The sequence below is a fragment of the Mobula hypostoma genome, chromosome 3 (assembly GCF_963921235.1).
Source record: "Mobula hypostoma chromosome 3, sMobHyp1.1, whole genome shotgun sequence".
Taxonomy (NCBI): Eukaryota; Metazoa; Chordata; class Chondrichthyes; order Myliobatiformes; family Myliobatidae; genus Mobula; species Mobula hypostoma.
The window spans coordinates 14,772,064-14,796,588 of record NC_086099.1 but is presented as its reverse complement, the minus strand read 5'-3'; the positions used below and the strand labels follow the sequence as shown (position 1 = coordinate 14,796,588).

Genomic DNA, 24,525 nt, shown 5'->3' with positions numbered 1-24,525 from the left:
TAATAGAAACATAGAAACATAGAAAATAATGCTATTACTTTCTCAACTATTTGCTATACTTGCATACCAAGCTTTTGAGAATAATACACTGGGTCACCCAGTTCCTTCTGCATCTCAGAACTCTGCAATCTCTCAACATTTCTACAATGAGCTAAAATAGCACAGATCCCCTTCACTGTTCCTGAGACCCAAAATGGTAAGCAAGTCACAGGACAATTAGGGATGGACAATAATCAGCAACACCCACATTTCATAAAACGAACAAAAGCAAATAAAGCAGCAACTTACATTATCTCTTCTTAATATCTTTTAAGCTTTGGCATCCAGATATCATTCTGGTAAATGTTTGTTATACTCTGTCCAGGTCAATATATCCTACATCCAGAAGTACAGATGATGTGACAAGTACACTCTAGCCATATCTTTGCATAGTTATGAAATTACACATACATCCTTTATTCCAATCCAAGAGTTATAAAGCATGAAAACATGCCCTTTGTCCAAACTGGGCTGTGCCAACAAAGATGGCACATCTAAACCAGTCCCATTTGGCACAAAACCTCTAAACTTTTCCTATCCATGAATCTGTTCAACTCTCCTTTAAAGCTGTTATTGTGGGGTGGAGATACATATGTCTCTACCAAAGGAGGTGTAAGGCACTCCTTCCCTCCGCTAGACTGCAGGTCACCCTTGGGCAAGGTGTATCATCTACCTAGCCGCCCCAATCAGATCACGTGAAGCCAATGGGAGAAGGGCAGCCGGTCAATGGTCATATGAGCAGCTGGTGCATATCACAAGATCTGGTTATGTGACCACTGATGCCAGGCTAGACAATCTCTGAAGAGTATTGATAATAGCTGCGATCATCAGTCCTGTAAAGACACTGCACAGAAGAAGGCAATGGCAAAGCACTTCTATAGAAAAATTTGCGAAGTATTTCTCATGTATGGTTGAATGATAATTAAGCTTGAGCTTAAACTTGTGTAAATTACTAGCCACTCAATTTCCTATTAACTTTTCCCCTCTCACCTTAAACCTATGCCCTCCGGTTCATTGTTGACCTGCACCTGGACCATAGCCCTCCATATCCCTCCCATCCATGTACTTGGCAAAACAAGCTTGTCTTGCATACGGTTCATACAGATCACGGTGCGTTGAGGTGTAGAAGGCAAAACAATAGCAAAGAAGAATAATGCGTAACAACTACAGATAAGGTGCAGTCCAGGTGGACATATTTCTATGTCATATTGACTATTCTGTTGTACATACTATTTGTTATAAATGGCACATTGCACATTTAGACGGAGACGTTACGTAAAGATTTTTACTCCTCATGTATATGAAGGATGTAAGGAATAAAGTCAATTCAATTCAATAAGGTGCAATATCATAACGTGGAAGATTGTGAGATCAAGAGTTCATTTTATTGTACAAGAGATCTGTTCAAGAGTCTGATAACAGTGAAATAGAAACTGTCCTTGAGCCAGTGATACATGTTTATGTGCTTTCCAGCTTTCATATGTTCTACCTCGAAGAAGGATTCAAGATGTTTAATGTCATTTCCAGTACACAAGTGTAAATGACAATGTACACAGCCCTGGGGGGCGGGTGGGGGGAGGTCATCTGTGTTGAGATGATGAAGAAGATATCAATAAGATTGAAAGAGTGCAGAGAAAACTTACAAGAATGTTGCCAGGACTGGAGGACCTGAGTTATAAGGAAAGATTGAATAGGTTAGTACTCTTTTCCCTAGAATATAGAAGATAGAGGGAAGATTTGATAGAGGTATTCAAAATTATGAGGGGTATAGATAGGGTAAATGCAAGCAGGCTTTTTCCACTGAGGTTGAGCAAGACTGGAACTGGAGGTCATAGGTTAAAGGTGAAAGGTGAAATGTGTATTGGGAACATGAGTGGGAAGCTCAGTTCTGGTCATCTCACTAAGGAAGGATGTGCAGGGGAGATTTACAAGAATGTTGCCTGGATTGGAGAGCATGCCATATGGTTAAGTTATGGTTATAGGTTGAGTTACCTTGGCCTTTTCTCTTTGGAGTGATGGAGGATGAGAGGTGACCTGATAGAGGTGTATAAGATGATGAGAGGCATTAATCATGTGGATAACCAGAGGCTTTTTCCCAGGGCTGAAATGGCTAATAGGAGGGGGCATAGTTTTAAGGTGCTTGGAAGTAGGTACAAGGGGGATGTCAGGGGTAAGTTTTCCACACAGAGAATGATGGGTGTGTGGATGCAATGCTGGCGGCAGTGGTAGAGGCGGATACAATAGGATCTTAAGAGTCTCTTAGATAGGTACATGGAGCTTTGAAAAAGAGGGCTATGCGGGAGGGAAATTCTAAGCAGTTTCTAGAGTTGGTTTAAAAACGCAAACACGAGGAAATCTGCAGATGCTGGAATTTCAAGCAACACACATAAAAGTTGCTTTTATGGATTCCACCCATTCTGATATGTCTATCCACGGCCTCCTCTACTGTCAAGATGAAGCCACACTCAGGCTGGAGGAACAACACCTTATATTCCGTCTGGGTAGCCTCCAACCTGATGGCATGAACACTGACTCCTCAAACTTCCGCTAATGCCCCACCACCCCCTCATACCCCATCCGTTATTTATTTATTTATTTTTATACACACATTCTTTTACTCTCCCTCCTTTTTCTCCCTCTGTCCTTCTCACTATACCCCTTGCCCATCCTCTGGGCTCCCCCCCCCCCCGTTTCTTTCTCCCTGGGCCTCCTGTCCCATGATCCTCTCATATCCCCTTTGCCAAACAACTGTCCAGCTCTTGGCTCCATCCCCCGCCCCCCCCCCCGTCTTCTCCTATCATTTTGGATCTCCCCCTCCCCCTCCCACTTTCAAATTTCTTACTATCTCTTCCTTCAATTAGTCCTGACGAAGGGTCTCGGCCCAAAACGTCGACTGTACCTCTTCCTAGAGATGCTGCCTGGCCTGCTGCGTTCACCAGCAACTTTTATCTAGAGTAGGTTACATGGTTAGCACAACATTGTGGGCCGAAGGGCCTGTAATGTGCTGTAGATTTGTATGTTCTGTGTAATCTTCACTCAGAGGATTGCGAGAATGTGGAAGAAGCTGTGGGTGAAGTGTTGGATACAGTTTTGATTTTAACATTTAAGATAAGTTTGGATAAGTACATGGATGGGATGGTTTGGAGAGTTATGGTCAATGGGAACAGGCTGATTAATAGTTCAGCATGAACTAGTTAGGCTGTTTCTGTGCAGAGGTTCTCTGTGACTCTATGACATTTCCTTCTTATATCTCTGAGTCACCCTCAGGTCTTGTTAAAATAACAGAAAATATTTAGAGAACTCAGGAGGGTAAGTGGTATCACACACAAAATGCTGGAGAAATTCTACACGTCAGGCAGCATCTACGAGGGGAATAAACAGTCGACATTTTAGGCCAAGACCTTAGAGTGGAAGAGGGAAGAAGCCAGAATAAGGTGTCAGTTGAGTAAGGAGTACAAGCCCGCAGATGATAAATGAAAGTAAGTGAGGGTATGATCGGTAGGTGGGGGTGGGGGTGGGGGTGCTGAAATAAGAAGCTGGGAGGTGACAGGTGGGAGAGACAAATGGCTGAAGAAGAGGGAATTCGATAGGAGGGGAGAGTGGACAGTGGGAGAAAGGGAAGAACGAGGGGCACGAGAGAGAGAAGTGATTGGCAAGGAAAGGAGAAGGGAAGGGAGAGGGTGAGGGTGATGAAGGGTCTCGAAAGATCGACTGTTTATTGACCTGCTGAGTTTTTGGGCGTATTGCCCAAGAGATCCAGCATCTGCGGAATCTCTTGTGTTTAGGACAGGTTGCATCTGCGGAAGTAGAGTGTTAACGCTTCAAATTTCCAACATGTGCGGTTTCCTTTTGAAGTTTCTTTGTGAAAGGTAGAACAAAGGTCACTGTTATACCTGAGCCTGAAACGCTTGTCAGCTCCCACGATTTCCGCCAGCTTCCTCCAGCCGCGACTGTCGGTCTTGTCCAGCAGGTCGCTGATCTTCCTCAGCGTGTTCTCCCTAACGCTGTTGAGGTTTGACGCCGTCAGCGGTACCGACTCTGCCATCGCGGCGAGTCAGCGCAAAGGAGCCCGCCTCTACCCGCGGGCTGCCTCTCGCCCACTCAGGAGGGAGACGGCACCTGATGAACACAACACCCCCAGTCACCCTTCAAAGGCTGGCCGCGATCGGACACCTTTTAAAGCGAAAACAAAGCAATGTGTAACACTTACTGGAAACTTGGTAACTTAAAACTGCTGAAATCAAAAACAAACTCAAAAAGTTATTCTAAATCAAGCACTGTATCCCCTATCCCACTCTGGTCTGGCTGCTGTGTTTAACAGTATTAAAGCCCCAGCCCATTCATCTCTGGCTGCCATCACACTCACCCTTTGACCACAGCAGAACATAGCACAAGAAGCGAAACTCTCCGCGAAAGCACCTACTACCGGTGGACCACACTTCCTGGTCCCGAGCTGATTCACTTACTATTAGCATAGACCCACAAACAAAGGCAGCTGGGAATTGTAGTTCTCATTTCATTAAAAGCAATCTGGTCTGGAAATTCTTCTTTTCCGTTCTTCAGGCATCAAAACAGCTTCGGCAATCTTCCTAATCGTTTCACAACGCTCTCCAAAGCACTCAATAGCAGATTTCCTCATGAAGAGTCCAGGCCAGAAACTCTTTATTCATTTTCATAGAACTGCTGAGTTCCTCCAGCAATAAGGATGTGGCACTTAACCCTGCTCTGTTTTTCAGGAACTATAGGCGTTAGTGCATTTTCCACTTTAGTGACCTAGTCACCCATTCTTCACAGCTGTGATCTCAGGAAATTATCATTGAAGGGTCATACCACAAAGACATCCTGTTCTCTTTCAGCTGCTGGGAAGTCACAGAGCGCTACAGGCCTTTCGATCCATCTAGTCCATGCCAACTTGATCTTCTGCCTCGTTCTATCTTCCTGCACTCAGACCATATCCTTCCATTGTCATGGTCCGGTCCGTGAAGTCCGCATTCTGGTTCACGGTCTGGTCCGTGGACTCAGGACTCTGGGCCGTCCAGCTGTCCTTTGTTTTGGTTGGGTTAATCATAAGCACCTGATTCCCATCTTGGGGCTTGGAATATAAGTGGCTTTGGGGTCGACTGTGGGCTGCTGGTTTGTCTTGTCAAGATTCCTTGGGAGCAACCTGCCAGTGGAAGGATAGAGCGGCCACTTGCCATCTTTAGGCCACGTTGGAGAACCATCGCTCATGGAGCCTTGCTGTCGGTAGTCGGAGCTGTCTTTGCAGTATGGATTCGGCCGTTTCCTGGGCCAGCTGAGTGGCCGTCAGCCACTCCGAGCTAGGTAGGGATCCGGCTGTTTCCATAACCAGCCTAGGTCGCTGGCCGTAACTGCGACTCGGAGCAACCCCAATGCAGAGAATGGACTGTCTGTCGTTCTTCGGTGTTTGTCTCTTCTTGTCCACGCCTCCATGGGGTAAGTCAGGCCGTTCTGCCATTGCCCTGTGGGGGATCTGTCTTGTCTTGTCCTCACTTCTGTGGGGTAAGTCAGGCCATTCTGCCGTTGCCCTGTGGGGGGACCTGTCTTGTCTTGCCTTTGCCTCCGTTGGGTTAGTCCGGCTGTTCTGCCGTTACCTGATGGATGGTCCTGTCCCACCTTGGTGTGGAGAAGAAGTTGAGTCTTGGCTTGTCTAAGTATAAGTCCCGGCTCTATGTCTATGTACTGTCCTGTCTCATGTTGGTGTTGTGTTAAAGGTGAGTCCCAGCTTTTTGAAGGATGAGTCCTAGCTCTATGTTGATGTACAGTTCCCAGTCTGTCTCTGAGCTCCAGCCTCCGAGTTAGCAGCCTCAAGACCCAAGACCCCAGCCTGCAGCCTCAAGACCCAAGACCCCAGCCTGTCTCCAAGCTCAAGACCCAAGACCCCAGCCTGTCTCCAAGCTCAAGACCCAAGACCCCAGCCTGTCTCCAAGCTCAAGACCCAAGACTCCAGCCTGTCTCCAAGCTCAAGACCCAAGACCCCAGCCTGTCTCCAAGCTCAAGCCTCTCGTCCCCAGCCTCCAGTCCTGTAGTCATGTCATGTCCTTGCCTGGTTCTGGGGCCCGAGCCCAAGGCAAGACCCAGGTTCTGGGTCCTTGTCCAGTCTCTAGCTCGGGGTCCAAGATCAAGTCTGCATTCTTGTCCCTGCTCCTTGTCTGTATCCTGTCACGTCCCTACTCTAATCAAGTCCTGTTCCTTGTACTTCAGTACCTGTGTCTTGCATTTGGGTCCATTCCCAATGCCCCATTGTGACATCCATGACCCTCCCACCGATGTACCTATCCAAAGTTCCCTTTGGTTTTACATTTGAACCCTCATCTATCACTTCCATAGCCAGCTTGTTCCAAACTTGCACCGCCCTTGAAGTGCGGAAGTTCCCCCTCAGATTTCCCAGCACCAATCCCTGTGGCACACCAGTAATCAGCGTCTTCCATTCAAAGAGACAACCATCTACTACCACTGTCATGGTCCAGTCCGTTGACTCCTCATTTCAGTTAATTTCTTTTTCCCTGTGTTCCATTGGGCTCCTTGATTAAGGCACCTGATCCTCATTCGAACCAGCAGCATAAAGACTCCAGCTTTCATCTTCTCGCTGCTGGTTCGTCACCTCAGCAGTGCGGCTATGCTCGTTTTGGGCCGCCGAGAATGAGTCGAGTCGAGAGCCTGTCATCCGCAGTTCCTGGGTTGAGTCAGGAGCCTGCCGTCCAGCTGAGTTTTGCCGGCCGTTTGCTGCTTCATGTGCTACCCGAAGTCGAGATACGAATTGTCTGTCATTGTTTGTTTTTGTTGTCTCGTGTCTGGCTGAGTATTGCAGGCCGTTTGCCACTGCTCAGAGCCGCGATACAAATTGTCTGTCTCTGTGTCCAAGTCCAAGTCCAGGTTCCGTGTCCGTGTCCAAGTTCCGAACCCCGGCTCTGTGTTCCAGTCAAGTCCAAGTCCAGGCTTCATGTTCCAGTCAAGTCCGAGTCCAGGCTCTGTGTTCCAGTCAAGTCCGAGTCCAGGCTCCGTGTTCCAGTCAAGTCCAAGTCCAGGCTTCGTGTTCCAGTCAAGTCCAAGTCCAGGCTCCGAAAGTCCTAGTCAAGGTTCAAGTCCGTGTAAAAATCCTAACCCGCTCTCCGTGCCTGTGTCCTGCTCTTGGGTCTGCTCCCTACGCCCCATTGTAACAACCACTCTCTGGCTTCTCCCACAAAACCAATGTCGAATCCAATTGACTTCACCCTGAATGCCAGGTGAGCTGGGCCAGCATACAGTAATGTGCCAACTGATTTATCAAGGTCATGCAGATAACGTCTACCATCTTTTCTTAATTAACGTTCTTGTTAAGTGAAGCAGATAAGAGATTGTGCCCTCCACCATAAGACATAAGAGCAGCATCAAGCCATTCTGCTCTGCTGTTCCATCATCACTGATTTATTATCACTCTCAACCCCATTCTCTGCCTTCTCCCATAAACTTCGACACCCTTACTAACTACAAACCCACCAATCTCAGCTTTAAGTATACCCAATGACCCTGCTTTCACAGCTGTCTGTAGCAATGAATACTCACAGACACCATCCTCTATGTAAAGGAATTCCTCCTCATCTCCGTTCTATCAGGATATCTTATTCTGAGGCTGTGCTCTCTGGTCCAGGACTCTCCAATGCTTTCCACATCTACTGTCTCTTGGCCTTTCAATATTCGAAGGTTGCAATGAGATTTCCCATCATTCTTCTAAATTCCAGTGAGTACAGGCCCAGCACTATCTAATGTATGCCATTTGTGAACCCTTCCATTCCCGGTATTTTTCTCCTGAGCCTCCTCTAGTCCCCCCTCCAATGCCAGCACATTCTTTCTTAGATAAGGGGCCCAAAACTGCTCACAGTACTCCAAGTGTGGTCTGACTAATGCCTTATATAGTCTCAGCATTATATCCTTGCTTTTAACCTCTCAAAATTTGCTTTCCTTACTGTTGACTTGTGTGTAGGCCTTCTGAAAATTGAAGTAAACAACATCCACTGACTCTCCTTTGTCTATCCTTGCCTGTTATTTCCTCAAAAAAAATTCCACTCGTACTTAACTTCCACACTGCAAAAGTCCCCCACTAATAAACCTTCAGGTTATATCACTACCTGCTGGTAATTAAGGTTCATGACAAGATCATGGAAAATGTGAACCATCTCTCATATCTCAGGAAAGACAGATACTAAGTGATCAGTGAAGGCAGATATTAAGGATGAAATTCACAAACACCTTCAGTTCAGTAACAGACTGTTGGCCAACTAACAAAAAGAACTATTTAAACATCAAGACCTCAAATGTGGTGTAAAACGTATGGTCCACCTGGGCAGGAATGGCTCCTGCCTTCCGATATGCTTTTGCATTCCGTGCTACATTTAGTTGGCTCCTTAACCCATTGGAAAGATCCACCAATGTTGTGCCACAAAATACTCCAAATTCAATGTAAGACTGAGTGAAATAGCATTGTCTGGGCAGGCTACGCTGTCTGCATATCCAGCAGTAGGGTAGACTAGGTAGGCTACATAGCCAACGCTAGACTCCACAATAGACACCCAACCTTTTTTATGCCATAGACCCCTACCATTAACTGAGTGGTAGGTTGGGAACCCCTGATCTATTGGTACTGCCTGGGGTGGTTGCCTGTACTTCCAGGATTACATGCATGCCTGTGTGTTGCTAGAGAAGGAGCCCTCAGTATCCATGGGTACATTGAAACTGTAAGTTGTGTGTATCATGAAGCTTAGTACCATAATATTGTATTTTGTGGTACTGTAATCACAAAATAAACCATACTTGGAAAAAGAAAAATTAAAAGCAAACATCCTACTTTGATCTTTGTAAGATATTGTGCTTGTGGGTATAGAAAATAATTTAAAAATTTATAGTTGACATAGAATTTGTAAATGTGGGGAGAATATTGATAGACTTTTAAGAACAGAACAATAGTAGAGTGCAAGTAATGGACAAAGAACAATCATGTATTATGACTGATCTTTATGTTGTTAGGTCAAAGCTATTAATTAGTAAAACATTGATGTTAAATAACTGCAGACTTTTACCAGCAAATTTAACTGCATTGTCCAAAATAGCAAGCACTCATAGAGGTCACATGCTCTTTCTTGCTGCTTGCACAGCTAATTTAGTTTTTAAATTTCTTATTGCTTATAGGGTACAGCACAGATTAGGCCCTCCTGGCCATTCAGGCCACACCACACAGCAATCCCTTGACTTAATCCTTCCCTAATAACCGGATAATTTACAATGACCAATTAACTACCAATGGTGCGTCTTTGGATGGTGGGAAGAAACCAGTGCACTTGGAGGAAACCCATGTAGTCACGGGAAAATGTACAAGCTCCTTACAGGCAGTGGCGCTAAATGAACTCAGGTCACTGGTACTGTAAAGCGTTGTGCCAACTACTATGCTACTCTGCCACCATGAAGTCAGTGCAGATCCCTTTGCCCCCTGGTAAGACTCTGCTTCCCTTTCCCACTTCTCTCTCTTGGGCAGTCCCTTGGGCCTGAGGGTGACTGCAGTGTTGTGGTCTTGAGGTGGTTGATGAGCTCAGTGTGGGACCACAGACTTTTATGTGGTGCAGGTGTGGTGATGTGAATCTCTCAGGAGTGTGGAAAACCAGCAATGGTGACAGAACTATGAAATACATTTAGTGGCCTCTTCAAACAGGTAGAAAAGGTAAAGAGTTGGGGAAGAAGCAATCTGATAGGAGAGGAGAGTGGACCATGGAAGAAAGGGAAGGAGGATGGGCACCAGGTGAGGTGATTTACCTTTTCTACCTATCCCTGCTTCTTATTTCCTCCTCCACCCACCTTCTAGCCTGTACTCATTCCCCTCCTGCCACCTTCTTCTCCTTTCCTTTCCAGTCCAGGTGAAGGTTCTCAGCCTGAAAAGTTATCTGTTTATTCATTTCTGTGGATGCTGCCTGACCTGCTGAGTTTCTCCAGCATTTTGTGTGAGTTGCTCCAGATTTCCAGCATCTGCAGAATCTCTTGTGTTTATTGTTTCCTAACATGTTTTCATTGGTCTTGTTACATGCTGGTGAACTACTTTCTCCTACATGCAATTAGCAACTTCTATTTCCCACAACCATTTACGTGGACTATGTCCCAGTTAATATAATAACAGTTAATTCTACTATTGCTGTCCAAATTGTTCTGAACTTATCAAAACATTGCTTCCAAATACTGGAGGATCTCAGCTTATCCAGCAGTATCCACGGATGGCAAGGAAATGTTGATGTTTATTGCCAAAACCAGGCTTAATTCATTGCCTAGAGACATAGCAAAAGGTGACCACTCATTTTACCTCTACTTCCCATTCCTATTCTGACATGTCGGTCTCTGGCATCCTCCATTACCACAATGAGACCAACTTCAGACTGGATGGGCAATGCCTCATATTTTATCTGGCTACCCTCCAAACTGATGGCATAAGCATTAATTTCTCTAACTTCTGGTAATTTCTTCCCCCTCCCCCTTCTCTCTCTTTCCATTTCCCATTCTGGCTCCCCTCTAACCCATTCTCTTCTCCTCATCTGCCCGTTATCTCCCTCTGCTGCTCTGCCCCCTCCCTTTCTCCCATAGTCTATTGTCTTCTGTCAGATTGCTTCTTCTTCAGCCCTTTCCCTCTTCCACCTATCACCTCCCAGCTTCTTACTTCATCACCCCTCCACCACCCACCTTCCCCTCACCTGGCTTCACTTATCGTCTACCAATTTGTACCCCCGCCCTTTCCCCACCTTCTAATTCTGACTTCTTCTCTCCTTCTTTCCAGTCCTGTTGAATGGGGGTTGACCAAAAACATCAACTGTCTGTTCCCCTCCACAGAGGCTGCCTGACCTGCTGAGTTCCTCCAGCATTTTGTGCATGTTGCTCTGGATTTCCAACATCTGCAAAATCTGTTGTCTTTGGGACTGCATTAAGACAAAGATCTCCAATGGTGGCTTGCCCTGTTAGTGCGGTCTTTCATTGATTTTATTATGATTAATGGATTTATTAAGTATGTCCACAAGAAAATGAATCTTAGGGTTGCATATGGTGACTGATCCAATTCTTCCAGTCATCCCCACTCCCCTGCCTTCTCCCCATACCCTTTGATGCCCTGGCTAATCAAGAACGTATTTATCTCTGCCTTAAATACACCCAATGACTTGGCCTCCACAGCTGCCCATGGCAACAAATTCCACAGACCTACCACCCTCTGACTAAAGTAATTTCTCTGCATCTCTGTTCTAAGTGGACATCCTTCAATCCTGAAGTCGTGTCCTCTTGTCCTAGAATCCCCTAACATGGGAAATAACTCTGCCATATCCAATCTTTTCTACTTCACCCCTTCCCCCTCCCAGTTTCACCTAGCACCTTATGTTTCTCTCTCCCCTCCCCCTAACTTCTAACTCTGACTCTTCATCTTTTATTCTCCACTCCTGTTGAAGGGTCTCGGCCTGAAACGTCAACTGTACTCTTTTCCATAGATGCTGCCTGGCCTACTGAGTTCCTTCAGCATTTTGTATGCGTTGCTTAGATTTCTGGCCTCTGCAGATTTTCTCTTGTTAGTGAATTAGTGTTCAGGGGTTCAATGTCCATTTAGGAATCAGATGGCAGAGGGAAAGAAGCTGTTCCGGAATCATTGAGTGTGTGTCTTCAGGCTTCTGTACCTCCTCCCTAATGGTAGTAATGAGAAAAAGTCATGTCCTGAGTGATAGTGGTCCTTAATGATGGACGACACCTTTTTGAGGCATCACTCCTTGAAGATGTCCTAGATTTTACAGAGGCTGATGCCCATGATGGAGCTGACTGAGTTCGCAGCTTTCTGCAACTTCTTTCAATCCTGTGCAGTAGCCCCCATTCCAGACAGTGATGCAGCCAGTTAGAATGCTCTCCATGGTACACCTTTAGAAATTTACAAGCACCTTTGGTGACATACCAAATCTCCCCAAACTCATAATGAGTTATAGCCGTTGTCATGCCTTCTTTGTACCTGTATCGATATGTTGGGCCCAGGTTAGATCCTCGGAGATGTTGACGCCCAGGAACTTGAAATTGCTCAAATGACAAATTAAAAATGAAGATCTTTCTGTTTTTCATTACACAGATCAGAACTGTTCGCTGTTTTGTTTTAGGATAATCTTTCGCCCTTCAGAAAGTGAGGTTAATTGGTAGCAGGTTGATAAGAATGGAAGGAAAGGTAATCCCACAACACAACCAGAGCTGGCACATGGGTAACCCATCTGTATGTGTGTACATGAGTGTGAGTGTGTGTCAAGTGAAGTCACTTTTTATAGTCATTTCAACCATAACTGCTGGTACAGAACATAGTAAAAATGAAACAACGCTTTCCAGGACCATGGTGCTACATGAAACAATATAAAGAACTACTCTGAACTACATAAGAAAAAACACAATAACTACACTAGACTACAGACCTATCCAGGACTGCATAAAGTGCACAAAACAGTGCAGGCACTACAATAATTAATAATAAATAATAAACAAGACAATAGGCACAGTAGAGGGCAGTAGGTTGTTGTCAGTCCAGGCTCTGGGTATTGAGGAGTCTGATGGCTTGGGGTAAGAAACTGTTACACAGTCTGGTCGTGAGAGCCTGAATGCTTTGGTGCCTTTTGCCAGATGGCAGGAGGGAGAAGAGTTTGTATGAGGGGTGCTTGGGGTCCTTCATAATACTGTTTGCTTTGCGGATGCAGTGTGTGGCGTAAATGTCTGAGATGGCGGACCAGAATACAAAATGTTCAGTTTCAGAGTCAGATTTATTTATCAAAATGCACAGTGAAATGTGTCATTTGCATTAATAACCAGCACAAACAAGGATGTGCTGAGGTGCGGGCAGCTACACATTCCAGCTCCAAAATAGTATGTTCACAATGTTGAACACACCACAAAACAGAGAACAATACAAACAGCAGCAACTGCAATAGAGCGACGGAGGTGGGGGGGAGGGGAAGGTATCATTGCCTTGCTGCCACTTACATGTAGGAGAGGGGAGCTGGGGGGAACTTTGGGGTTCTCACATTTAATTGCAGTTCATTCGTTGGGGCACTTCTCTGTGTTCGTGGATGTTTTGCTAAGGAACAGCATTTCAGGATGTACATTGTATTCATTTTTCTGACATTAAACTTGACCATAAGACCATAAGACAAAGGAGCAGAAGTCAGCCATTCGGCCCATCGAGTCTGCTCCGCCATTTTATCATGAGCTGATCCATTCTCCCATTTAGTCCCACTCCCCCGCCTTCTCACCATAACCTTTGATGCCCTGGCTACTCAGATACCTATCAATCTCTGCCTTAAATACACCCAATGACTTGGCCTCCACTGCTGTCCGTGGCAACAAATTCCATAGATTCACTACCCTCTGACTAAAAACATGTCTTCGTATTTCAGTTCTGAATGGGCGCCCTTCAATCCTTAAGTCATGCCCTCTCGTACTAGACTCCCCCATCATGGGAAACAACTTTGCCACATCCACTCTGTCCATGCCTTTCAACATTCGAAATGTTTCTATGAGGTCTCCCTTCATTCTTCTAAACTCCAAGGAATACAGTCCAAGAGCGGACAAACGTTCCTCATATGTTAACCCTCTCATTCCTGGAATCATTCTAGTGAATCTTCTCTGTACCCTCTCCAACGTCAGCACATCCTTTCTTAAATAAGGAGACCAAAACTTCCCACAGTACTCCAAGTGAGGTCTCACCAGCGCCTTATAGAGCCTCAACATCACATCCCTGCTCCTATACTCTATTCCTCTAGAAATGAATGCCAACATTGCATTCGCCTTCTTCACTACTGACTCAACCTGGAGGTTAACTTTAAGGGTATCCTGTACGAGGACTCCCAAGTCCTGTTGCATCTCAGAACTTTGAATTCTTTCCCCATTTAAATAATAGTCTGCCCGTTTATTTTTTCTGCCAAAGTGCATAACCATACACTTTCCAACATTGTACTTCACTTGCCACTTCTCTGCCCATTCTTCCAATCTATCCAAGTTTCTCTGCAGACTCTCTGTTTCCTCAGCACTACCGGCCCCTCCACCTATCTTCGTATCATCAGCAAACTTAGCCACAAAGCCATCTATTCCATAATCCAAATCGTTGATGTACAACGTAAAAAGAAGCGGCCCCAAATCAGACCCCTGTGGACACCACTGGTAACCGGCAGCCCACCAAAATAAGATCCCTTTATTCCCACTCTCTGTTTCCTGCCAATCAGCCAATGCTCTATCCAGGTATGTAACTTTCCTGTAATTCCATGGGCTCTTATCTTGTTAAGTGGCCTCATGTGTGGCACCTTGTCAAAGGCCTTCTGAAAATCCAAATATACAACATCCGCTGCATCTCCCTTGTCTAGCCTACTGGTAATTTCCTCAAAAAATTGTAATTGGTTTGTCAGGCAGGATTTTCCTTTAAGGAATCCATGCTGAGTTCTGCCTATCTTGTCGTATGCCTCCAGGTACTCTGTAACCTCATCCTTGACAATCGACTCCAACAACTTCCCAACCACCGATGTCAAGCTAACAGGTCTATAATTTCCTTTTTGCTTCCTTGCCCCCTTCTTAAATAGCGGAGTGACATTTGCAATCTTCCAGTCCTCCGGAACCATGCCAGAATCTATCGACTTTTGAAAGATCATCGCTAATGCCTCCGCAATCTCCACAGCTACTTCCTTCAGAACACGCGGGTGCATTCCATCTGGTCCGGGAGATTTATCTACCTTTAGACTATTCAGCTTCCTGAGTACTTCCTCTGTCGTAATTGTGACTGCGCACACTTCTCTTCCCTGCCACCCTTGAGTGTCCGGTATACTGCTGACGTCTTCCTCAGTGAAGACTGATGCAAAATACTCATTCAGTTCCTCTGCCATCTCCTTATCTCCCATTACAATTTCTCCAGCATCATTTTCTATTGGTCCTATATCTACTCTCACCTGTCTTTTACTCTTTATATACTTGCAAAAGCTTTTAGTATCCTCTTTGATATTATTTGCTAGCTTCCTTTCATAGTTAATCTTTTCCCTCTTAATGACCTTCTTGGTTTCCTTTTGTAAGGTTTTAAAAACTTCCCAATCCTCTGTCTTCCCACTAATTTTTGCTTCCTTGTATGCCCTCTCCTTTGCTTTAACTTTGGTTTTGACTTCTCTTGTCAACCACAGTTGCATCCTTTTTCCACTCGAAAATTTCTTCTTTTTTGGAATATACCTGTATTGCACCTTCCTCACTTCTCGCATAAGCTCCAGCCACTGCTGCTCTGCTGTCTTTCCCATCAGTGTCCCTTCCCAGTCAATTTTGGCCAGTTCCTCTCTCATGCCACTGTAATTTCATTTACTCCACTGAAATACCGACACATCAGATTTTGGCTTCTCTTTTTCTAATTTCACAGTGAACTCAACCATGTTATGATCACTGCCTCCTAAGGGTTCCTTCACCTCAATCTCTCTAATCACCTCCGGTTCATTACACAATACCCAATCCAGTATAGCCGATCCCCTAGTGGGCTCAACAACAAGCTGTTCTAAAAAGCCATCTTGCAGATATTCTAAAAATTCTCTCTCTTGAGATCCAGTGCCGACCTGATTTTCCCAACCCACTTGCATGCTAAAATTCCCCACAATTATCATAACACTGCCCTTCTGACAAGCCTTTTCTATTTCCGGTTGTAATTTGTAGTCCAATCCCTGCAGCTGTTTGGAGGCCTATAAATAACTGCCATCAGAGTCCTTTTACCCCTGCTATTTCTCAGCTCAACCCATAAAGATTCTGCACCTTCCGATCCTATATCATCTCTTTCTAATGATTTAATATCATATCATTTCTTACCAATAAAGCCATGCCTCTCCCTCTGCCTACCTTCCTATCTTTCTGATACACCATGTATCCTTGGACGTTCAGCTCCCAAAGACATGCATCCTTTAGCCAGGTCTCAGTGATGGCCACAATATCATACTTGCCAATCTGTAGCTGTACAACAAGATCATCCACCTTATTCCTTATGCTGCGGGCATTTAAGTATAACACCTGAAGACCAGTATTTGATACTTTTTGCTTTGATTTCACTGCAACTTTATTGCACTGCAACTCATTCCAATGGCTACAAATTTGCCCCATCACCTCCCTGTCTTTCCTGACATCTTTACTGCTCACTATCTTAGATTTATTTCTGTTTTCCCCTTTTTCCGCTCTGTCATTCCGGTTCCCATCCCCCTGCCAAATTAGTTTAAACCCTCCCTAACAGCTTTATTAAACTTTCCCGCCAGGATATTGGTCCACTTCGGGTTCAGGTGTAACCTGTCCTTTCTGAACAGGTCGTACTTCCCCCAGAAGAGATCCCAATTATCCAAGAATCTGAAGCCCTGCCCCCTACACCAGTCTCTCAGCCACGCATTCATCTGCCTGATCCTACTATTCTTGCCCTTGCTAGCACGTGGCACAGGTAGCAATCCCGAGGTTACTACCCTGGAGGTTCTGCTTCTCAGCTTCCTTCCTAACTCCTGGAAATCTCTCTTCAGGACCTCCTCCTTTGTCCTATCTTTGTCATTGGTACCAACATGTACCAAGACAACTGGCTGCTCACCCTCCCCGTTCAGAATATTCAGGACCCGATCCGAGACATCCCGTATCCTGGCACCTGGGAGGCAACACACCATGCAGGTATCTCTATCAGGCTCACAGAATCTCCTGTCCATTCCCCTGACTATGGAATCCCCTACGACTACCGCATTTCTCTTCTCCCTCCTTCTCTCCTGCACAACAGTGCCAGGCTCAGTACCAGAGACCCGGTCACTGTGGGCGTCCCCTGTCAGGTCATCCCCCTCAACAGCATCCAGAACAAGATATTTGTTGCTGAGGGGGACAGCCACAGGTGTGCTCTCCACTATCCGGGCATTTCCCTTCCCTCTCTTGACAGTGACCCAGTTTTCTGACCTCTATAGCCTAGGGATGACTACCTCCCTGTAGCTCCTGTCTATCACCTCTTCACTTTCCCTAATAAGCAGTAGGTCATCAAGCTGCAGCTCCAGATCCCTAACACGGTCTCTGAGGAGCTGCAACTCGGTGCACCTGGCGCAGATGTGGCCATCAGGGAGGCTGGAGGTCTCCCAGGATTCCCTTGAACTTTTGAACAAGGCAACCACAGCAAAACAAAGATATAAACAACAAAACAAAAATATGAAGTCACCTGTCATTTACACTCAGATGCCACTTTATTAGGTGCCCCTGTCATGGTCCAGTCCGTGAGACCCGCATTCCGGTTCACAGTCCGGTCCATCGATCCTTTTCCAGGTTTCCGGCTTTCCCCAGTTCCGCTGAGGCACCTGTTTCTCATTTCGGGCTGGCACATAATCCCTCTGCAAGCCAGGGATTGGTCACTGGACTGTTTTCTCTCTCCCCTCCCATCTGAATCCTCGTCTGAAACCTCCGTCTGCAACTTCATCAGTATCCCTGTCAAGTTCAACCGCCAGAGTGAGACCTGAGCCTTGCCACGCCAAGATAAGGAGCTATCTATTATTGAGTTTGGAGTTATCTCTTTGTATCCTTGTGTTTAGTGTCTGTGTCAAAGAAGAGTCTCGGCCCTAGGTCTTGTTCCCAAGGAGGGGTCCTGACTCTGTGTAAAGCCCCGGCCCTAAGTCCTGTTCCCAAGGAGGGGTCCCGGCTCTGTGTTCCTGTGCTCAAGTCCAAGGCTCTGTGTTCCTGTGCTCCAAGACGAAGTCCAGGTGCCGTGTTCCAGCCCTGTCCAAGTCTGAACTTCGTGTCCTCATTCAGTTCTGGTGCCTCACCCAGCCCAGGGGTACCTCGTCCTGTCCTGTAGCCACGTCCTGTCCTTGCCAAGATCCTAGTCCCGAGTCCTAGCCTAGACCCAGGTTCCGGTTCCGAGTCCCAACCAAGACCCAGGTTCTGGGTCCTTGTCCAGGCTCTGGTTCCGGAGTTCCGTGTTCCTAGACCAGGCTCCTTGTTCCTAGTCCTGTTTTTCTAGTCCAAGTCCTAGCCCAGGCCCTGAATCCTAGTCTCGTCCAGGGCCTGTGTCAATGTCTAGCATCATTTCTTCCTGACTCACCTTGCTATCTTGATAAACCTAGTCCTGTTCCTAGTACTTCAGTGTCTGTGTCGTGCATTTGGGTCCGCCATTCACGTCCACCTTGCAACAGCCTCCGATACAGGATAAAGTGGCCACTGAGTGTATGTTCATGGTCTTCTGCTGCCGAACTCCATCCACTTTAAGGTTTGACGTGTTGTACATTCAGAGATGCTCTTCTGCATACCACTATTGTAACACATGGTTATCTGAGTTACTGTCACCTTTCTGTCAGCTTGAACCAGTCTGGCCATTCTCCTCTGACTTCTCTCATTAACAAGGCATTTTTGCCCACTGAACAGCAGGTCACTGGATTTCTTTCGCACCATTCTCTGTAAACTCTAGAGACTGTTGTGCATGAAAATCCCAGGAGAGCAGCAGTTTCTGAGATACTCAAACCACCCTGTCCAGCACCAACAATCATTCCACGGTCAGTCACTTGGATCACATTTCTTCCCCATTCTGATGTTTAACCTGAACAACAACTGAACCTCTTGACCATGTCTGCATGCTTTAATGCATTGAGTTGCTGCCACCTGACTGGCTGATTAGATATTTGCAGATATACAGGTGTACATAATAAAGTAGTCACTGAGTGTAGACGGAGACGAAAAAGAGCTACAGGGGTCAGGGGGTATGGAGGGAAGGCTGGGTTCTGAGTTGGATGATCAGCCATGATCATAATAAATGGCGGTGCAGGCTCGAAGGGCCGAATGGCCTACTCCTGCACCTATTTTCTATGTTTCTATGTTTCTATGTTCAAAATCACACGGTAGGAGCTGATTTCTTCGGAATAAGCAGCTGCTCCTGAAGTCATACTGACGAGTGTCCTTAATCCCGCTCACCTCTTCTCGCCCAATATTTGTGTATCACTTGAGATCCGTGTGAGACCTCGCAGAGCTCGTGTGCGGAGTGTCAATTACAAGTTCCTAAGAGGAGGGCATAAAAATAGAGCAATGCCCTTCAGAACATCGTATATGATTAAGTATGATCAGTAATCTTATTTTTCATCGCTTGGAGAGTACAAAACGGTACGTAGAGATGTCCGGGAGTTTAGCCACCGCTTTGTCATAGATGTAAAGATATAAACTATCCAATTCTTTGCTTTAACCTGTTATTATAAAATAATACTTTAATTGCAAAATCGTGCAAAACTGCGCTTAAATTTCCAGAGGCTTTGCTTTAAGGTAGTCCATTGCGAACTATGCGTGTATTCCCATTAGTTTAAATAGCACGTGCATAAAATAAAACATCATATATTAAAGTAGCAAAGTTTGGAATATGATGCAAAGGAGGATTAGCAGAACTACCTTTGTGACATTTTACGGCGAATAGGTGATAATGTAAGCAAACAAGACCAGGTCATACAATACTTGAGTCAATGCACGCAGGAATCGAACTGCTTTGATAATTAGCAATTTAAAAATGCTGGCGGAACTTAGCAGGCCAGGTAGCAACTATGGAAAGGAGTGCAGTCGAGGTTTCGGGCCGAGACCCTCCAGCATTCAGTGTGTGTTGCTTGGATTTCCAGCACCTGCGGATTTTCTCTTGTTTGTGCTTTGATAATTAGAGTGGTTTTGAAAACATCGACCATCCTGGCAAATTAGCCTCCGAACACGAGTGAAACCTCTGATGCAACAGCCCGTTGATCAGTCTGCTTCTTTCCTCAACTTTGCAAACTGAAACGTTATCTAGCAAACAGATTTTTATCGTTTTAAATTTATTTCGTTCACAGTCTTACCTCAGGAACTTTGCGCGCCATCTAGCAAACATTTTTATCGTTTTAAATTTATTTCGTCCACAGTCTTACCTCAGGACCTTTGCGCGCCGGGCGTTCTAATGTTTGGATTGCAACACTGCTAACTGCGCTCTCCGTTAGAAGCAAGGTTACTAGAATATTATAGCGACATGACCGTTTAGATATATTGTCGAAACAAATCAGCAGGTCCATCAGTATCTGTGGAACGAGAAAAGGTTCAGGCTGTTCTCCTCAGGAACTTTACCTGAAACGTTGACAGCTCTCTCCACCTCTGATCATGGACCTCTGGTTTCCTTCTCCTGAATCAATAATCAGCTCCTTATTCCTGCTGATATTGAGTAAGAGATTGTGATTATGGCACCATTCAGCCAAATTTTCAATCTTCCTCCTATATGCTGATCCATCACCACCTCTGACTCTGCTTAGGACAATGGTGTGGGTCTGCAAACTTGAATATGGCATTGGAAATATTTAGTCACTGGAGGATAGAACTGAGGACATGAGGGCAAAATTGAATATCGAAGGGAAATGAGAGATTGCTGTGTTCTATGTCTGAGTGAACCGTGGCTTTCTTCTAGCACCGCAGATACAGCATCAAACAAGAAGGCTTCTCAATATACCAAATGGACCAAACTGCTGATTTGGAAAATGCAAAAGGTGGAAGCATGTGTTTCATGATGGACTCTTGGTGGTGCTCCGATGTGGCGGTTTTGTCAAACTCGTGTTCCCCGACCTTGAACATGTAATGATCAATTGCTGTCCATTCTATTTACCTAGGGAGTTCTCCTCCATAATCCTGACTACAGTTTCCATACCACCAGTGGCTGACTATATGTGCTTGAGATATGGCATAATGCCATCTCCAACAAGGAACAGTCCATCCTGACACATTTCAAGTTATAGTCGGGGACTTTATTGCTCATATTTATTGTTTATTTTATTATTATTATCTTTTTGTATTTGCATAGTTTTTTGTCTTTTGTACAGTGGTTGAATACCCAAGTTGGTGTGGTCTTTCATTCATTCGGTGATGGTTATTATTCCATTATGGGTTTATTGAGAATGCCCGCAAGAAAATGAATCTGAGGATTGTATATGGTGACATATGTTCTTTGATAACTTGAACTTTGAACTTTTGCACATCGGTTATCTGTTAGTTTTTATTTTTGTATAGTTTTTTAAAATAAATTCCATCATATTTCTTTATTTTCCTGTAAATGCCTGTATGAAAATTAATCTCGGTAGTATATGGTAACATACAGTGGCAAGCAAAAGTTTGGGCACCCTGGTCAAAATTTCTGTTACTGTGAATAGTTAAGTGAGTAGAAGATGAACTGATCTCCAAAACTCATAAAGTTAAAGATGAAATATTCTTTTCAACATTTTAAGCAAGATTAGTGTATTGTTTTTGTTTTATACAATTTTAGAGTGGGGGAAAAAAGGAAAGGAGCACCATGCAAAAGCTTGGGCACCCCAAGAGATTTGAGCTCTCAAGATAACCTTTACTAAGGTCTCAGATCTTAATTAGCTTGTTAGGGCTATGGCTTGTTCACAATCATCGTTAGGAAAGGCCAGGTGATAAAAAATTTCAGAGCTTTATAAATACCCTGACTCCTCAAACCTTGTTCCAACAATCAGTAGCCATGGGCTCCTCTAAACAGCTGCTTAGCACTCTGAAAATTAAAATAAATGATGCCCACAAAGCAGGAAAAGGCTATAAGAAGATAGCAAAGCATTTTCAGGTAGCCGTTTCCTCAGTTCGTAATGTAATTAAGAAATGGCAGTTAACAGGAACGGTGGAGGTCAAGTTGAGGTCTGGAAGACCAAGAAAACTTTCCGAGAGAACTGCTCGTAGGATTGCCAGAAAGGCAAATCAAAACCCCCGTTTGACTGCAAAAGACCTTCAGGAAGATTTAGCAGACTCTGGAGTGGTGGTGCACTGTTCTACTGTGCAGAAACACCTGCACAAATACAACCTTCATGGAAGAGCCATCAGAAGAAAACCTTTTCTGTGTTCTCACCACAAAATTCAGTGTCAGAACTTTGCAAAGGAACATCTAAACAAGCCTGATGCATTTTGGATACAAGTCCTGGGGACTGATGAAGTTAAAATAGAACTTTTTGTCCGCAATGAGCAAAGGTATGTTTGGAGAAAAAAGGGTGCAGAACTTCATGAAAAAAAACACCTCTCCAACTATTAAGCACGGGGGTGGATCAATCATGCTTTGGACTTGTGTTGCAGCCAGTGACATGGGGAACATTTCACTGATAGAGGCAAGAATGAATTCAATTAAATACCAGCAAATTCTGGAAGCAAACATCACACCATCTGTAAAAAAAAAGCTGAAGGTGAAAAGACGATGGCTTCTACAACAGGATAATGATCCTAAACACACCTCAAAATCCATAATGGACGACCTCAGGAGGTGCAAGCTAAAGGTTTTGCCATGGCCCTCACAGTCCGCTGATCTAAGCATCACTGAAAATCTGTGGATAGACCTCAAAAGAGCAGTGCATGCAAGACAGCCCAAGAATCTCACAGAACTAGAACAAGGAAGAATGGGCGAAAATCCCCCAAACAAGAATCGAAAGACTTTTAGCTGGCTACAGAAAGCATTTACAAGCTGTGATACTTGCTAAAGGGGGTGTTACTAAGTACTGCCATGCAGGGTGTCCAAACTTTTGCTTCTGGCCCTTTTCCTTTTTTGTTATTTTGAAATTGTGAAAGATGGAAATAAAAAAAAAGTAATCTTAAAATATTAAAGAAATGTGTCATCTTTAACTTTATGCCTTTAGGAAATCAGCTCATTTTTTACTTGCTTAGCTATTCACAGTAACAGAAATTTTAACCAGGGGTGCCCAAACTTTTGCATGCCACTGTATATATTACACTTTGATAATAAGTTTACTTTGACAGGTCTTGGAGATAGTGAGAGGTTGGGAGAAGGGATTTGGAGCTTGGGGGAGAGGGTTACTGATCAGAATGGAAGAGCCAGTCGTCAGGGGCTGTGTGGAAACAGAGTGATAATGAGGATGGCAGAACAATATGATCAAAAAAGCAAGGGAAGTTATTGGGATGGGCATAGGCAGGAGGCAATCAGCAGCCTAAAAGTGATTGAAAAGTTTTTGCATTTATTTCTTGCCACCCCATTACAGGAAGGCTTTAGAAAGGGTGCAGAAGACGTTTACCAGGACGCTTCCTGGATTAGAGGGTATATGCTATAAGGAGAGGTTGGACAAACTTGGGTTGTTTTCTTTGAAGCAGCAGAGGTTGAAGGAAGATCTGATAGAGGTTTGTAAGATTATGAGAGGCACAGATAGGGTAGACAGTTAGTATCTTTATTGCAGTGTTGAAATTTCAAAAAAATCATTTTGTTGAAATTCTCAAATACCCACCATTGAGGACATCTTCAAAAGGCGATGGCTCAAAAAGGCAGCATCCATCATTAAGGAATCCCGCCACCTAGAACATGCCCTCTTCTTGTTACTACCATCAGGGTAGAGGTACAGGAGTCTGAAGACACACACTCAATACTTTAGGAACAGGTTCTTCCCCTCTGCCATGAGATTTCTGAATGGAAAATGAACCCATGAACACTATTTCACTGTCTTTGCTCTCTTTTCACTCTATTTTATTTAATTTTCTAACAGTTATGCCTTATGATAATTTATAATATATTTCTTGTATTGCAATGTACTGTTCCCTCAAAACAACAAATTTCATGACACAATAAATTCTGCAGATGCTGGAAATTCAAAGCAACGTAACAAAATGCTGGAGAAACTCAGCAGGTCTGGCAGCATCCATGGAAATGAACAAACAGTCCACGTTTCAGGCTGGGGCACATTTCAGGACTGGAAAGGAAGGGGGAAGATGACAGAATAAAAAGGTGGGGGGAGGGGAAGAAGGATGGCTAGAAAGTGATAGGTGCAGTCAGGGATGTGGGAAAGGTAAAGGGCTGGAGAGGAAGGAATCTGATAGGAGAGGAGAGTGGACCATAAGAGAAAGGGGAGAAGGAGGCACGAGGGGGAGGTGATAGGCAGGTGAGAAGAAGTAAGAGGCCAGAGTGGGGAATAGAAAGAGGGAGGAGGGAAAAATTCTTTTACCGGAAGGAGAAATAGATATTCGTTCCAACATGTTGGAAGCTACTCAGATGGAATATAAGATGTTGCTCCTCCACCCTGAGGGTGGCCTCATCATGGCACAAGAGAAGGCCATGGACTGAATGTCGAACAGGAATGAGAATGAGAATTAAAATGTTGGGCCAACGGGATGTTCTGCTTCAGGCAGGTGGAGCAGAGGTTCACGACAAAGCAGTCCCCCTATTTATGTTGGGTCTCAGCAATGTAGAGGAGGCCTCATCGCAAGCACCGGATACAATAGATGACTCCAGCAGATTCACAGGCAGTCTTGCCGCACCTGGAAGGACTGTTTGGGGCCCTGAATGGGGGTGACAGAGGAGCGACTGGACAGGTGTAGCACTTTGGTCACTTGCAAGGATAAGTGCCAAGAGGAAGATTAGTGGGGAAGGAAGAACAGACAGACAAATCACGGAGTGAGTGATCTTTGCGGAAAGTGGAAAACGGGAAGGAAGGTAAAGACATGCTTAGTGAGTGG

General features: G+C 44.9%; 2 protein-coding genes across 10 annotated transcripts in view; one reads left to right on the top strand and one right to left on the bottom strand.

Moving 5' to 3' along the window:
- The window catches only part of malt1 (MALT paracaspase 1), a 166,084-nt gene that overhangs the window by 122,438 nt on the left and 19,121 nt on the right, over positions 1 to 24,525 (bottom strand). For 3 of the 7 annotated variants that reach the window (XR_010017337.1, XM_063042698.1, XM_063042700.1), the window contains one exon: positions 3,933 to 4,212. The exons of 2 other annotated variants lie outside the window; for them this stretch is intronic. Coding sequence is in view for 4 of the 5 variants with exons in the window: in XM_063042698.1 (XP_062898768.1) it covers positions 3,933 to 4,084 (152 nt within the window). In the remaining variant the exon portion in view is untranslated. Of the gene's footprint in view, positions 1 to 3,932; positions 4,213 to 4,405; positions 4,469 to 24,525 lie in introns of those variants that run through there. 2 more of the 7 variants (XM_063042699.1, XM_063042701.1) reach the window with 2 other exon arrangements.
- Positions 18,257 to 24,525, top strand: part of alpk2 (alpha-kinase 2) — a 94,882-nt gene continuing 88,613 nt past the window's right edge. For 2 of the 3 annotated variants that reach the window (XM_063042694.1, XM_063042695.1), the window contains exon 1: positions 18,348 to 19,179. The gene's annotated coding sequence lies outside the window, so the exon portion shown is untranslated. Of the gene's footprint in view, positions 18,296 to 18,347; positions 19,180 to 24,525 lie in introns of those variants that run through there. The other variant, XM_063042696.1, reaches the window with a different exon arrangement.